The sequence below is a fragment of the Athene noctua genome, chromosome 9 (genome assembly GCF_965140245.1).
Source record: "Athene noctua chromosome 9, bAthNoc1.hap1.1, whole genome shotgun sequence".
Lineage (NCBI taxonomy): Eukaryota > Metazoa > Chordata > Aves > Strigiformes > Strigidae > Athene > Athene noctua.
The window spans coordinates 25,860,059-25,873,993 of NC_134045.1; the positions used below are offsets into that span (position 1 = coordinate 25,860,059).

Sequence of the window (13,935 nt, forward strand, 5' to 3'; positions counted from 1 at the left end):
GTACCAACTTCCAAGGACTCTGTGATACTAAAGGAGAAATCTGTTTCCTGGGGCAGGAAGGAAGTAGGAAGAGGGAAGGATTTGGGGGTGAATGCTGGTGACTTGCCACAGCAAGTGCCTCCTGCCTCCGAAGGCTGGTCGGGGGCTGAAGTAGGTGGAATATGAGAAACATGTCAAAATGCAGGCTCTGCAGTGCAAAAGCAGGCCTCTTTGTGAGCCGCTGGTTACGGAGGCCACGCAGCCAGGAAGCAGAGGTGTGTTTGGTCCAGAGAGCAGATCCAACGTGTTGGAGGATCGAGGTTTGTGGTGATAGGTTTTGGACCCTGTTTACTCCTAGCCACGTGCTAGTACACAGGGAGTATTTCTGTGTGGTGCCAGGAGCTGGTCAGCATCCAGCAGTATTGCTGGAGGAGAGGAGGAAAAACTCTGCTGCTTTCCCTGTCCTCAGTCCACAACTTGCTGGCTCCCCTGCTCCACTTTCTCTTCCTGGCTTCATCCTGTGTGACTAGTCTGAGTGTTTTCTGTCTGTCCTCTGGTTTTGTTGTCTTTTTCTCCTCCCTTTGCATTTGAAATGAGAGAGGCTTCTGATAGTTTTCAAACAAGGAGCGCTTGTCTGTATTTAAATTTGTGTATCAGGCTTAATCCATTGTACTGTGTTTAAAAATGTTACAGGATAAATGGAGGTAGCATTGCCTGCTCTTGGAGGGACACGGAGTCAGCTAAGCACGGCTGAAATTCATCACACATCCTTCTTACATTAGAAGTTTTGAAACAGCGGTATGGTACTACGTGCCTAGTCTAGGGAAGCAGTAGTTTAGTGCCCAAAAAATGTATTTCCTGGAAAAGTCTGTTTTATGAGCAGACAAGGAGACTGAGAATGTTTTATGCCTGCAGTAAGGCATATATAGTTTTCTTGGATCACTGAATGATGATTTTTTGTCCGTGTGTTTTGAAGATGGCTGTAAGTCTGTTTCCTGTTCAGGTTTTCAGAACCATCCCAAGTCAGTTCTTAATTTTGCATGGGATTACTTCTCCCGTTTCTTCCCAGTAGCTGAAGAAAAGCCCTGGGCTGAGCAGTTACGTCTCCATAGGTGAAAACTGATCGTGGCAGTTTCTTTTCCCTAGAAGCTCTGTCAATTCTGGTTTCTGTTTCACTTACTTTAACTAGTTAATAATAATCTTGCCTGTCTTTAGTCACCTTCTCTTATTCCTTATTCCAGTCTAGGGTTTTTTTCATGCTTATACCCATACAAACCCCACTGCCCTGCACTCTCCCTGCTGTGCAAATGACAAACAGCTCTATTTATGTTAATACTGGTGTGTTAGTCACAAAAAAAAATGTGTGTGATTATTTGTGTAGTCCGAAATACAAGGTAGTCCCACTGTGTTACGCAGTTAGCAATTTTTCTTTGTAGGAAGCGTTTGCTCCTGGTGTCAGTAAAGGCGCTTTAGCCCATTCTTTGGCTCTCGTTAGCATTATTCAGTCTTGCATAAAACATCTACTGTTCAGAAAACAGATGCTTCCTCAGGACTGGGAAGGCAAGGTTGAGAAGAACATCCAAAACCATCCCATTTGCAAAACACCAATCTTGTATACAATACAGGACAACAGCGTCACGCTCCAGCTGTCCCTAAACAGTTTCTTCTAACCCCGTTTGACGGCGAGGTGAGGATGTCGTTTGCTGTCTTGCAGGCGGACTATCAGCGGCAGCATCAGTGGCAGTGCCAGCAGCTACAGTGGTTCCAGTTCCCGATCTAGGTCCTTGTCTCGGTCTCTCTCCAGATCTCATTCCAGATCCTCGTCAGCCTCAGTCTCCCACTCCCCGTCGGGGTCCAGGAAATCCAGGTACAGCCTCGACCCTTCGTAACCTTTGTTTGAAGTAGGAGGAGGTTATAACTACTCTTAACTGTTGTGGTTTCTTGCAGCGAAAGCTCTCTCTAGCTTCGAGTATCAGAAGCTGTAGGTAACTAGGACGTGGAACAGGCTTGGTTCTGTGTGGTGTTGCGAATCCAGAGTCCTGGATCCTGCCAGTAGTACAACATTGGTAGGGTTCTTGTGACCTGTTCAAGGAAATAATCTGTCATGTGTACCAAACTGCCCTTATTTACCTAAATTTTGACCAAAACATCTCCTTATGGCCAGGCTGATCCCACATCCCAATTTATTTACAAGTTAACAGTTTCAGGCTACGGAGCTTTGCTCTTCTAAACCTCTACTAGCTCTGGTTACTGAATGTCCTTAGGGAAGATGCTTGGCCTGTCAAGGAGAGGTAGGTCAGAAATTACCTACAGGCCCAACTAATGATATTTTTCCTTTGCTGGCAAAGCTGCATGGCCAGTTCCTTTTGTGTTTAGCCCCAAGTGACTAGTTCTGTGGCTGTCAGTCTGTGGGATTTGTAAATGGCTAACTCCAGTAAAGAGCCGTGAAATAAACCTCTTCCAAGTCCTCCGTTCGGGTTTTTTGCATCTGTTCTCACACAGGAATCCCTGAAACCTCACAGGCAGCCTTGAAGCAGGACGCTTCCCTGTGATGCAGATTTAGAAGTAGACCTGATGGTCTAAAAACAGTGAATTAAGTAGGACTTGGCTCTGACCAGCGGTAATTCACATATCTGAACTCTGCGAAACTCCAAGGTTCAACATCCGCATTATTTTACGGAAATACAGACTTGTTTACTACGTGCTTGTGGCATTCATCAGATCAGGCAGGGGTGATGCAAGAGGTTCAGAGAGCGCTGGGGCAGGCTGGCTCGGCGCTGCCCTGCCGCGGGGGGCTTGAGAGGAGAAGATGGGACAAACCTCACGTGGGGGATTGCTCGCGTGGCGCTGGGGCTGCGCTTTGTGCTTTCACGGGCGTGTGGGTAAGGGGGAGATGTAGGAAATACACAGTGTGTGCCCAGACAAGATTTGCTGTCACAACCTCATAGCCAGGAGCTTTCCTGGAGAAGGAGCTTCTGGCTCATCCATTGTCGTTGCAACAGTCCACGCGACCTCTCAAACCTTGTCTCTGTCAGGGTGCCAGCGGGTAGAGGCTTTGCAGCTCGTTCCAGGGCTCGTCTGTGCTGAAGCTGCCGCGGCCCGTTCAGCCATACATGAGCCGGCTTCTAGTGAGAGAGCTTGGAGCTTGCTGGCAGGGCAGTTGCTGGAGCTCAGAAGTCCCAGGGCTTGCAGAACCTGCTGGAGAGGCTCTGAAATTAGTCCCGTGCTCGCGTGGTCCCGCGTGTCAGCGGCTGCGATGGTGGTGTGGCCCTCAAGGGAGGTCTGCTGCATAGCCCTGTATTTTTGCCTGATACCTTTCTAAGTAGAAAGTCCTCCTTAAATGACTGTAATGGTTGTCTGACGTTTTTAATGTTGTGAATCCATTAGGAGATAGCCATCTGAAGGCGCTATTAGAAGATAGGCATCTTATAGGCATCTTCCCTGTCATTATCAGTCGTGACAGTGTGTGCATCCTCAAAACAGGCAGCTGGGCTCTCCCGTACCCTGGGGAGCTGGGCAGGAGCTGTGGGCTGTAGGATTCCAGGGCTTTTAAAGCCTCCATGAATAAATGTGTCGAACAACAAAAACATTGCTGGGTAACCCATGACCTGAGCCGTAACACTGACCTGTACGTGATGGTGCATGCCCTGCTTTCACTTTTTGTTTACCTGGGGAAACCCTGACCTGTTTACGTGTTGCCTTAATCCTGTTTATAAACAAACAGTACTTTCTAGGCTTATATCTACCCTGTTTGGGATTTTTCACATCATCTGCACCCGGGGAGAAACACAGCCTTTGTCTCTTCCTGGTTATTGCCTGCCTTAGCGGCTTCCTGATGCCCCAGCTGCTCTGGGGAGTTGAAACTAAGGGTGTCTGTCTCATCGCTGCCTGGTTCCTGTTGCCTTCGTGACTGTAACGGGCTGTTGGCTCTTTCCAGGTCCCTGAGCGTGAGCAGCGTTTCTTCTGTCTCTAGTGCCTCCTCTAGCAGCAGCTCCGTACGCAGCGCCGACTCCGAAGACATGTACGCGGATTTGGCCAGTCCCGTCTCCTCAGCCAGCTCCCGATCCCCAACCCCAGCGCAGCAGAAGAAAGGTAGAGGTACTTGGTTTGATATTTTTTTTTCTCTAAGGGGTCCTGGGAAGAGAAGAGGGGAGCAGAGATGTGCGTTACAGCTTCCTTGGTGATACTGTGAGCTCCAGGAAAGCTGCTGAGCGGAGGCTGACGCTTGTGGCTGGCGTAGTTTAGGGGAGCCCAGAGGCTTTACCTGAGGAGGGAGGCTGTGGAGCAAATACACGTATGCATCCTTCCATCCCTGTGTGTCTGGCTGTAAAGATGCCTTTGCCTGCCTGAGAGCTCTGGCTGATGTCCCCCTCTTACCGTGTTCTCTTTCACCTTTGTGGGGTGATGCTCAATCTTCTGGGTAGCTCCAGTATCATGCTGCTCCTCCTCTGTTCTTTTTAGACCATAGAGTTGAAGGCAGGAGCCTTTTGTTCGTTGTCTCTTATTTTAAGCCTCCTCTCTGTGGAATTTCTGTTTCCTGAATCTTTTAACCCTGGGGCCATGTGCTGTGCTGACTGGTGTGGGCTTTTTCAGTCCCTGGAGCAGGGTCTTCTCACCCTGCTCTCTAAAGGGAAGGGTGAGTGAAAGGAATTGGTCTCAGGCCACTACATCTGCCCTCTTTATTTTTAACAGGAAAGTCAAAAAAAGAAGACAGTGCTAAAGAGGAGAAGCGGAAACGGGATGTGCCTGCTCAGCTCCTGAAATCAGCCAAACCCACCCAGGGGAGCAAATCGCAGCAGCTCCTGCAGACCCAGCAGCCCTCAGCCCCCCAGTCTCAGCAAGGGGGCTTCAGCGCTCACAAAGAGATCAAACTGACGCTCTTGAATAAGGTGAGAGGTGGGGTGGGAGCGATTTCCCTCCACCAGGAGGGTCTGAGGAGCGGGCAGGATGGCTCCCGGGGCTCGGGGCTGGCGGAAGGGACGCTCCGGGCTCCGCGCTGTGGGGATGAGCTCAGCCGGGTAGGTCTGCAGCTGGGATTGGAGGGTGGCAGACAGAACCAGTCTGGCAGCACACACCCTGTGGTGGCTTGAGTTCGGGACTGTGTTGGCGGCTCCCCTGGGGCACATTCCTGCTGCAGCTTCAAGGGCTTTTCCCCGCTTTCTTGAAGGCTGCAGCGCGTGCACCGAGGGGAAGATGTGCGCGGCGCAGCCCCCCACGCGCTGAAAGCATCTTCCCCGTGTGCTTCTGAGCCAGCTCCCCCCCCGGCCCGCTCTGGAGTCAGGAGGTAGAAGTGGCCACCACCTCGCCCCTCTGGGGTACCAGCCACGCTTTCCACGGGGAGCCTGGCTCTTTCCCCTTCAGGCCTGAGCCCGATGCCCCAGTTCGCTGCCTTCGGCCGCGATTGCAATCCAGATCACGTGGGAGACTTCGGCCTCGTGGGGTTTTGGGCCGGAGCAGGGTGTTGGCCCCAGTCACATGGGTAGGTTCCTGTTTTTTGAAGCGTTAATGTGTTTTTTTTCTGACAGTCCAAATTCCCCGATGCAGTCTGAGGCCGCAGTTTTCTCTTACTTCCCTGTGCTATGACGTGAGGCGGCTTTATCGAGGCCGTGAAGCATGCTCTGCGGGGAGGGGCGTGCAATTACACAGAACTACCGGCTGGCACGCTCACGTCCTGGAAGAAGGCACGGCTCCACATGCCTCCTTGACGTGTGCTATCCTCGGTGCTGCCAAAAAAACCTCTACAAAACGCTGCTCTTTTCCTCTTTCTGACAAATCCGAAAATAGTGCAGTGCCAGGGCCAGAGGTTTGCTTACGGTCGGGGGGGGAATTAGATGATGCTGGTGATGGTTGGGACTGGTACACACAGAGAGGCGCTTGCAGGAGCCAGCCAGCAGCACATCACAGGCACCAGGCACAGGAAATATCTCTGCCTGCTTCTCTCCCCAGAGGGAAGTGGCTGCTCAGCTCCGTTGTCTGTTTGAATTCCCATTTCAGGCAGCTGACAAAGGAAGCAGGAAGAGATACGAGCCAGCAGACAAAGACAGGCCGAGCTCTCCTCCAGCCAAACGGGCGAACCTGTCACCTGACAGAGGTGAGACATCAGCTGTCCCAGGGACTCCTGGCCTGGCTCGGTTCCTGCTCCGCCGCTCGAGGCGGTGCTCCAGCGACAAGTATCCCGTGAAAGTCTCTGCTGCAAGAGTCCACTCGCTGGGGAGGTGAATTGCAGGCGTGTGTCCTTGCAAAACCTCGGAGTGTGTGCGATTTGCCACCAGATAACGCGGGCGGATCAGCCGTCCTGCTGCAAAAACACGGCGGAGGTGAGACGCTCCGGTGTGTGAAGTAAGCGAGGTGAGGTCAGCCCTGGGCAGGCCAAACTCGGCCTGGCCTAGCTGTCTTGTGGTGCACGTTGTGAGGGCCTCGGCTCCACTATGTCTGTGCAACTCCGCTGCAAGAAAAAAAAACAAAAAACCCACATTGCTTTGAAAACACGGGTGCTCATCGCCACTGTGGGTACGTACTCATCCCTGTTCTCTAGTAACGGCATTGAATGTGGCTCTGGAAAGTCGTAGGGTTTTCCCTAACTGTATCCCAGGGTCTTCTCTGCCTTGTAGTTCAGTGCCTCACAATGGATCTTGGTCCTCCCCGTAGCAAGGCTTGTGGCCGTGCTTAGAAAGGGAGCACGGGCTGCCAGGGCTGCGGGATGGCTGCAATAATTGGCTTCGATCACCCGTCCTGCGAAATGAGGCGATTTCCCCACTCGTGTGTGACACAATCTGCCCTGTGTGTTTAGAAAGACACGGGCTTTCCAAGTGTTCTCCTGCATCTGAATCCTCAGCAGCAGTATTAATTAACACCTCGGAAAGCTGAGCTAGGGAGTTGCGTTGAGAGGGACCTAAATGCCACACTCCGGCCTCCGCTGCCGGCCCTGAAAACCGAAGGTGGGGGGAGTCGTCAGCCAGAGGTGCCTGGTTTTGACGTACAAGCCAGCGCTGACACGTGATGTTGTTTTCCCTGTTGTCTCGGCTGTAGGTGTATCTTGTTGACTCTGGGTGCCAGCCAGAAAAAATTTCTGTGCTAATAGCCTGGTTGCATTTGACTCCTGCAAAGGCAGCGTGGAAGGGACTGGGTGAGGTTGAAGTTCACTGGGATGTAGTTCACAACTACCGCTGAGCTGCAGACAAATGAATGGGCCGACCTAGCAAACTGTGCTGATTTGATAGATACACAGATGTGGATGTAATTATGCACTTTATTTGTTGTCTGTACGGTCTAAAGCGTTTTTAAGCAGTAGAAAATGGGACGCAAGCCCTGAAGGCAAGTCAGCCTCCTCTCCCCGTGGTACCCTTGACCGAGTTGGGACTGAGCAGGGGCACCCTCCTGCACGCAGCCTGCGCTCTGGTGTCGCGGCGCAAGGCTGGTTGGGGTTTGCACCCCGAGTCTCACTTCCCTCTTCTGTAACCTCACTGCCATCAGGTCTGCAGCTGTAGCTGCCTCTCTGTGCGCTGGGATGGCAATGGTGGTGGGAAACCCGCTGGGTAGTGCTGGTGCAGGACCCCAGCGGGCTTCCCACCGCCGGTGAGCCCTCACAGCAGCTCCGTTTGGGCAGGGCACGATGGTTTAGTCTGGGCAGAATAAACACGGGGGTGATGCTGCCCGGGGATCGGCCCCAGCTGGCTCCGAAAGCAGTGGAGCTGCACTCACCCAGCACTCTTTAAGCCAAAACACCCTGTTAACTGTGCCAGCGTGGAGCCAGCTTGAGTGCCGCTGCGCCCATTGCGCAGAAACTGGATGATGTGCCGGGCGCTGACTCGGTCTGCGAGGGCCGGCCTTGCCCCGCGGGTTTGCAAGCAAAGCTTGGCCTAAAAGTGCAGCAGAGGAGCCTGGTTCCAGCAGCCGAAGGGTGAGGAGAGGGCCAGCGTGGCTCCTGCAGGTGGTGTTTTGTACAGCTGACCGTGGGACACAGCCCCGATGAGCTTTTCTGCTCCCTGTGAAGACAGGGTGCGCAACAGTAGGTTCCTTCTCTGGCTGCTGCTGGATGTGGCCTTTTTTTTATGTGATCTGGTTGGTCTCCAGAGAGCATCTGCACACCAGGCAGTGTAGTGACCCGTACCTTGACGATACATCTCCCTTCTTCTTGTCCCGACAGGCTCTCGCGACAGGAAAGCGACTGGGAGACTCTCTTCACCCAAGCAAGAGCGACAGAGGGGCCAGAACCCGAAACCTTCTCCCGCGCAGACGGACAGGTCAGTGCCCCCTTGTTTGTGTGGGTTTCTTCTGGGCCAGGCTGTGCTGCTCGCTTCTCCAGCGGCTCAGTCCCTCCTCTCTGGGCAGCTCTGAGGCTTTCTGGCTGTAGTTTCCAGTTGCCATGGAGGTACAGGGAGAGGAAGGACATGAAGCTCCCTGGGCAGGAGCCAGGGGTGCTCAGGGCTTCACGTGGAAGCCACCGGCTGAGCCGTTCCAGCTCAGAAAGAAGCAGGAGCCTGGGGGTTTTCTCGAGGTCAGTTCCAGCAAGAGGAGCCAACTGGGTTAGTGCAGGCTGAGTGGTGCCAGCGCCTCTGCCTCTCGTAGTGTTAATGAAAAAGAAAGTACAACCCTTCACCCGCCGCCGAGCGCCTCGTGGCACCTGGCTCGGGTACCCGATTCCCTTTTTTACACACTGGTGCGCCCTCAGCCGCTCGCTTGGCTGCCGTGAGACATTCAAGCGTGGCCCCTGCCTGAGTCTGAACAGTGACTTAGACCTGGCTTTGCGCCTTTCCATCCCCTCTGGTGACGGGTGACCAGCAAAACGTCCGGTTTCTTGGCAGCCTGCGCCCGCTGCTGCGCTGGGAACGTCCCATTGCAGAACTGGATGTGTGGCTGCAGGGGCCTGGGGCTGTGCTCTGCCCAGAGCCCTTCGGCTAAAGGCTTGTGGAGCACTTTCTGCGGCACACCTAAAGCTTCCTTGGGCCTCCTTGCCCGTAGCCAGCCAGCACTGCTTTGCATTTCTCTGGTGTCATCTCTCCGAGGATCTCTGAGCAAACAGACGCAGCCCTGTCCCGCACCCCTGCGTTCCCTGGCCGGCAGCACTCCTGTCATCCCCTCTCCCCAGCCTGGGGCACGAGCCAGCCTTAATTTCCATGCGTCAGAGGCTTCCCAAACCAAAACCTAGCCCCGGCTGCCACAGCCCTGTCCTTCAGGCCCTGAGGTCCTGTTTTCTAGCAGCGAAGAGGAAGCTCAACCTTTCCGGACTGGTGGTTTGGTTCTTGGTTCTTGTCCCTCTTCTCTCTGCTGCTCTTCAGATTGTCAGCGTCGTGGCCTGTGCGGGCCCCGGGGGTGGTTAAGGACACGCTGGGTTCCCCTGGGGCAGCCAGGGGGTCTGTGTCCTCAACTGCTGGGGGTGTTTGGGTCGCGTTTGCACAGCCCGCTTCTTCAGTGTAGTAGAAAGAGATGCATTAACGGAGGGGACGGTGACATGGGGCAGCAGCGGTGCCACAGCCTTTCCCGGGTGCTCCGAGGCCTGAGGTGTGGTACGGAGCTGGCAGCGCTGCAAAGCCCTGGCAGGCTGCTGTGCTCTGCGCCCGGGTCCCACCGTCCCAGTCCCACCGTAAGGTGACACGGTGGCTCCCATTCTCCCAGCGCCTCGGGGGGAGTGTTCCCCCAACTCTGCTTTGCTCCCTCAGCGATGCAGCATCAGCACAGAGCTGAGCGTGGCGGGGGCAGCCCCCCAGCACCATCGCTGCCGGGATGTGAGACTGTGGGGACGCTCCTGGGCCGCTCTCCCCTTTTCCCTCGTGTCTCTGCCAGCTCCCTCGCATCCTGCCAGGGCTCAGAACTCTCCACCACTTTTTTCGGTTGCGAGCACCCCCTCACCCCTCTTTTTTTTTTTTTTCCTCTGCCAGGAAACGCCAGCTCTCACCTCAGTCCAAGAGCTCCAGCAAAGTGACGAGCGTTCCGGGCAAAGCATCCGAGCCGGGCCCCACGGGTGCCAAGGCGGGCAAGTCCAGCACCCTGTCACGCCGGGAGGAGCTCCTGAAGCAGCTCAAGGCGGTGGAAGATGCCATCGCCCGCAAACGGGCCAAAATCCCGGGGAAAGTATAGTGGGCCGTGCGCGGAGCACCGCTCTGCCCCGTAGTGACTGTTCATGTTTTTATAAATAGTGTAAAAGCGGCCACTTTGGGATTTTGCAGTTCTGTCTTATTTTGGCTGCGATTCTTTTTAAAAAAAGAAAAACCCATTGAAAAAAAAAACAAAACAAACAAAAAAAAAAACAACAAAAAAACACAAAACAAAACAAAAAAAAACCACACAAAAAAAAAAATAATAACAATACTGAAGTTTTGTCAGCTGAGACGCCCGCCACGCCTCGCTCCCAGCTCCCCGAGGGCAGAGCGGGGCCAGCCCCTGGCTCTGCCAGCGCCGGTTCCATGTAAATTATGCACAGAGGACTCCAGCCCCCTCGGCTGCTCTCCCTTCTCCTCTCTTTCTCTCTGCCCTCTCCTCTTTGCTAGCCTTGAGTTGTATTCTCCTAGTTAGCCCTGCTGTGTGTTGAGTGTCTTCAGCAATGCAGTACTATATACTGTGTAACGAGAGAGCCGAAAACTGCTGTGAACTGCTGGCAACATCACCTTCTCCCCCTGCCCTCCTCCCCTCTCCAGGAACAAAAATATATATATATTCTTGACTAAAGTCTGATTGGGAAAATGACCTGTCTTTTATTTTAAGCATCGGCTTGTTTTAGTTGATTTAAAAGGAGCCCTGAAGGTGTTGTGGGGATGTCTGTCTAACAAGGAGGGTCCTTTTTCCTCTTTTTTTTTTTTTTTCCTTTTTTTTTTTTTTTTTTTTTTTTGGAGGGATGTCCCTGAAATAAAGTATTTTGATAACCACTTCTTCCTTTCTCTACTCTTCTCTACATCCCCTCTCCTCCCTCTCCCTTGCCTTGGGGGGCCTGTCCCCCCCATCCCCCCCCCCATCTTTGAGGTGTGTAGTTTATTTTTCCTTCTCTCTGCTGCTGGTGTGAGCTTGAGGAGGTGCCATATCTCTTGGGGGAGCACTGCACCCCCCTTCTCAGGTGCGCTGACCCCCCTGCTCCTCACACCCCGTGTTCTACTGGTATTAAGTGTTAGGGGGGGGCTCTACGGCCTGGCCTGGAGGTGGTTTTACCCAGCGCAGTCTGGGGGGGCCTCTGGGCTCCTCTTGGAGTTTTGGGGGGATGTGGGGGGGGTCCCTGTTCCCCTCTTACATGCTGGGGTGGGGGGCTCTGTGTGCCTTGTCCCTGCCTGCTCGGGATGGGGTGCAGCACCCCATAAAGTCACTGCCAAAATGGGTGCGAATCCTCTTTCTGGTAAAAGACCAAAGCATGGCTCCGGCGGGTCCTGCAGCTGTGTGAATGCTCCCCCCAGTCCTGTGCTTCCTGCTATACTGGGACCACTGGGCTGCTGTGGGGACCCCCAGTCCTTCCCCTGCACAGACGTTGAGCCCCCGGTGCAGCGCGGCAGGCACGGTGCTGGCTGGGTGCTGTGGGTCCCCGTGAGCCCGAGCCCGGCGCTGTGTGCAAGAACATAAACACAGAAAGGAAGAAAAATAAACATACAGACAAGAAAAAGAAAACAAAAATACAGACAAGAAGAAAACAGTATAGACAAGAAGAAAATAAAGATGCAGACAAGAAAATAAACATACAGAAAAGAGGAAAATAGAAAAGAAACAGAAAAAAAATAGAAAATAATAGAAGACAAACATATAGAAAAGAAACATAGTAAATAATAGAAAATAAATATAGAAAAGAAACAAAATAATAGAAAACAAACATAAAACAGAAAATAATAGAAAAGAAAAACATAGAAAAGAACATAAAAACAAAATAAGCAGGACAAAAACAATAAAATCAACATATAGAAAAGAAAATGGAAAATAAAAAAGAATAAACATAGTAATAGAAAAGAGAAGAAAAACATGGAAAAGAAAAATATATAGAAAAGAAGAAAACAGAAAATAATAGAAAAGAAGAAAACAAACATAAAACATAGAAAATAATAGGAAAGAAAAACAGAAAAGAACAAACGAAAAAAAATAAAATCAACATATAGAAAAGAAAAACAGAAAATAGAAAATTAAAAAAGAATAAACAAAGAAGAAAAACATGGAAAAGAAAAATATATAGAAAAGAAGAAAATAAATATAGAAAAGAAACAAAATAATAGAAAACAAACATAAAACAGAAAATAATAGAAAAGAAAAACAGAAAAGAACATAAAAACAAAATAAGCAGGACAAAAACAATAAAATCAACATATAGAAAAGAAATGGAAAATAAAAAAGAATAAACATAGTAATAGAAAAGAGAAGAAAAACATGGAAAAGAAAAATATATAGAAAAGAAGAAAACAGAAAATAATAGAAAAGAAGAAAACAAACATAAAACATAGAAAATAATAGAAAAGAAAAACAGAAAAGAACATAAAATAAATGAAAAAAACAAAATAAAATCAACATATAGAAAAGAAAATAAACAGAAAATAGAAAATTAAAGAATAAACATAGAAAAGAAGAAAAACATGGAAAAGAAAAATATATAGAAAAGAAGAAAATAATAGAAAAGAAGAAAAAATAATAGAAAATAGAAAATAAACAGAAAAGAAAATAGAGATAGAAAATAAACATATAGAAAAGAAAGTAATAGAAAAGAAGAAAATAGACATAGAGAAACATAGAAAATAAAGATAGAAAATAAACAGAAAATAAAACAATAGAAAAAAAATGAAGACAAGAAAATAAACATAGAAAAGAAGAAAATAAAATAATAGAAAATAAACAGGAAAGAAAACAAAAGAGGAAAACAGGAAAGAAGAAAACAAGAAAAATATAGAAAAGAAAAAAATACAGAAAAGATGAGAAGAAAAAAACCAATTTTGAATTTTTTCTCCTCCCTGAACCATCTGCCCTGACCCCAGCACATCCTCCCCCCCCTCAGCCCTTTTCCAGAGTTGCCCAACTGGGGATTTCTGCCCCGGCACCCCGGGAACGTGCCCGTGAGCTCAGCGCGGGGGTTACGCAACGGGGCTGGGGTTTGGGGGGTCCCCAAGGGGCAACGGAGGGCTGGGGGGGGGCTGCTGGGCGGGAACCCAGGGCACCTGCAGCCCCCCCCAACCCTCCCCACCCAATCCCCCAGACCCCAGTGGCCATCAGGTCAACCAAGCCGCTAGCCACCAAGATTCCCTCCAAATCTCTTCCTTGCTTTTTTTTTTTTTTTTTTTTTTTTTTTTTTTTTTTTTTGGGGGGTGTCAAGAACTTAATTTCCGGGCTGGAACGAGGAGAAGGAAGTGTGACAGCCCGCGGGGTGGAGGAAGGCAGCCGGAGTTTCCAGGTGTGTGTGTACATCACCTGCCCGAGCGCTATATAAAGGCAGCGACGACGGCGGTGCTGCCACTCGGCAGCCTCGGGGGTAGCCGATCATAAGGGGATCCCCCCCCCCCAAAAAAAAAAAAAAAAACAACCAAAAAAAACCCCAAACCAAACCCAAAAAAACCCTCCCAGCTCCCCAATTTTGACCCTACTCCTCTTCCTCGTCGCGCTCGACGCCCACCTGATGGTAACGTGGGGCCTGGGGGCGGTGGGATGTTGGGGTTGGGGGGGGGAATGTGCATGGGGGGGGTGTTGAGTAGCGTGTGTGTGTGTGTGTGTGTGTGTGTGTGTGTGCACGCCTGGGGGGTGTTTGCACACGCGTGTGTAAGAGCTCCGCAGCGGGTGGATGCTGCTGCGTGTAGACACGTGTGTGCGCTCCTGGGCGTACGGGGGGTGTGTGTGTGTGTGTGTGCTGCGGGTTTTACACGGGGGTGTAGATGCACGCGTGAAGGAGTACGGGGGGAGTATAGTGCTCTGTACGTGCGCCTGCACACGGGTCTTTGCACGAGTGCTGGTGCTGCGGGTGTTGGGGGGCGTCTGTGTGCGCGTGGAAAGATGGTTCAGTGCTGGAAATAT

At 51.1% G+C, this 13,935-nt stretch overlaps 1 protein-coding gene across 6 annotated transcripts in view; it reads left to right on the forward strand.

Annotated features, from left to right (window-relative positions):
- The window catches only part of ZC3H18 (zinc finger CCCH-type containing 18), a 49,135-nt gene extending 38,485 nt beyond the window's left edge, over window positions 1–10,650 (forward strand). For 4 of the 6 annotated variants that reach the window (XM_074913392.1, XM_074913394.1, XM_074913396.1 and 1 more), the window contains 6 exons: window positions 1,694–1,846; window positions 3,917–4,077; window positions 4,672–4,868; window positions 5,974–6,070; window positions 8,126–8,222; window positions 9,858–10,650. In XM_074913392.1, coding sequence (XP_074769493.1) covers window positions 1,694–1,846; window positions 3,917–4,077; window positions 4,672–4,868; window positions 5,974–6,070; window positions 8,126–8,222; window positions 9,858–10,056 — 904 coding nt within the window. In that variant the 3' untranslated portion in view covers window positions 10,057–10,650. The remainder of the gene's footprint in view (window positions 1–1,693; window positions 1,847–3,916; window positions 4,078–4,671; window positions 4,869–5,973; window positions 6,071–8,125; window positions 8,223–9,857) is intronic. The other 2 variants (XM_074913393.1, XM_074913395.1) reach the window with 2 other exon arrangements.
- The last annotated feature ends 3,285 nt before the right edge of the window (window positions 10,651–13,935 follow it).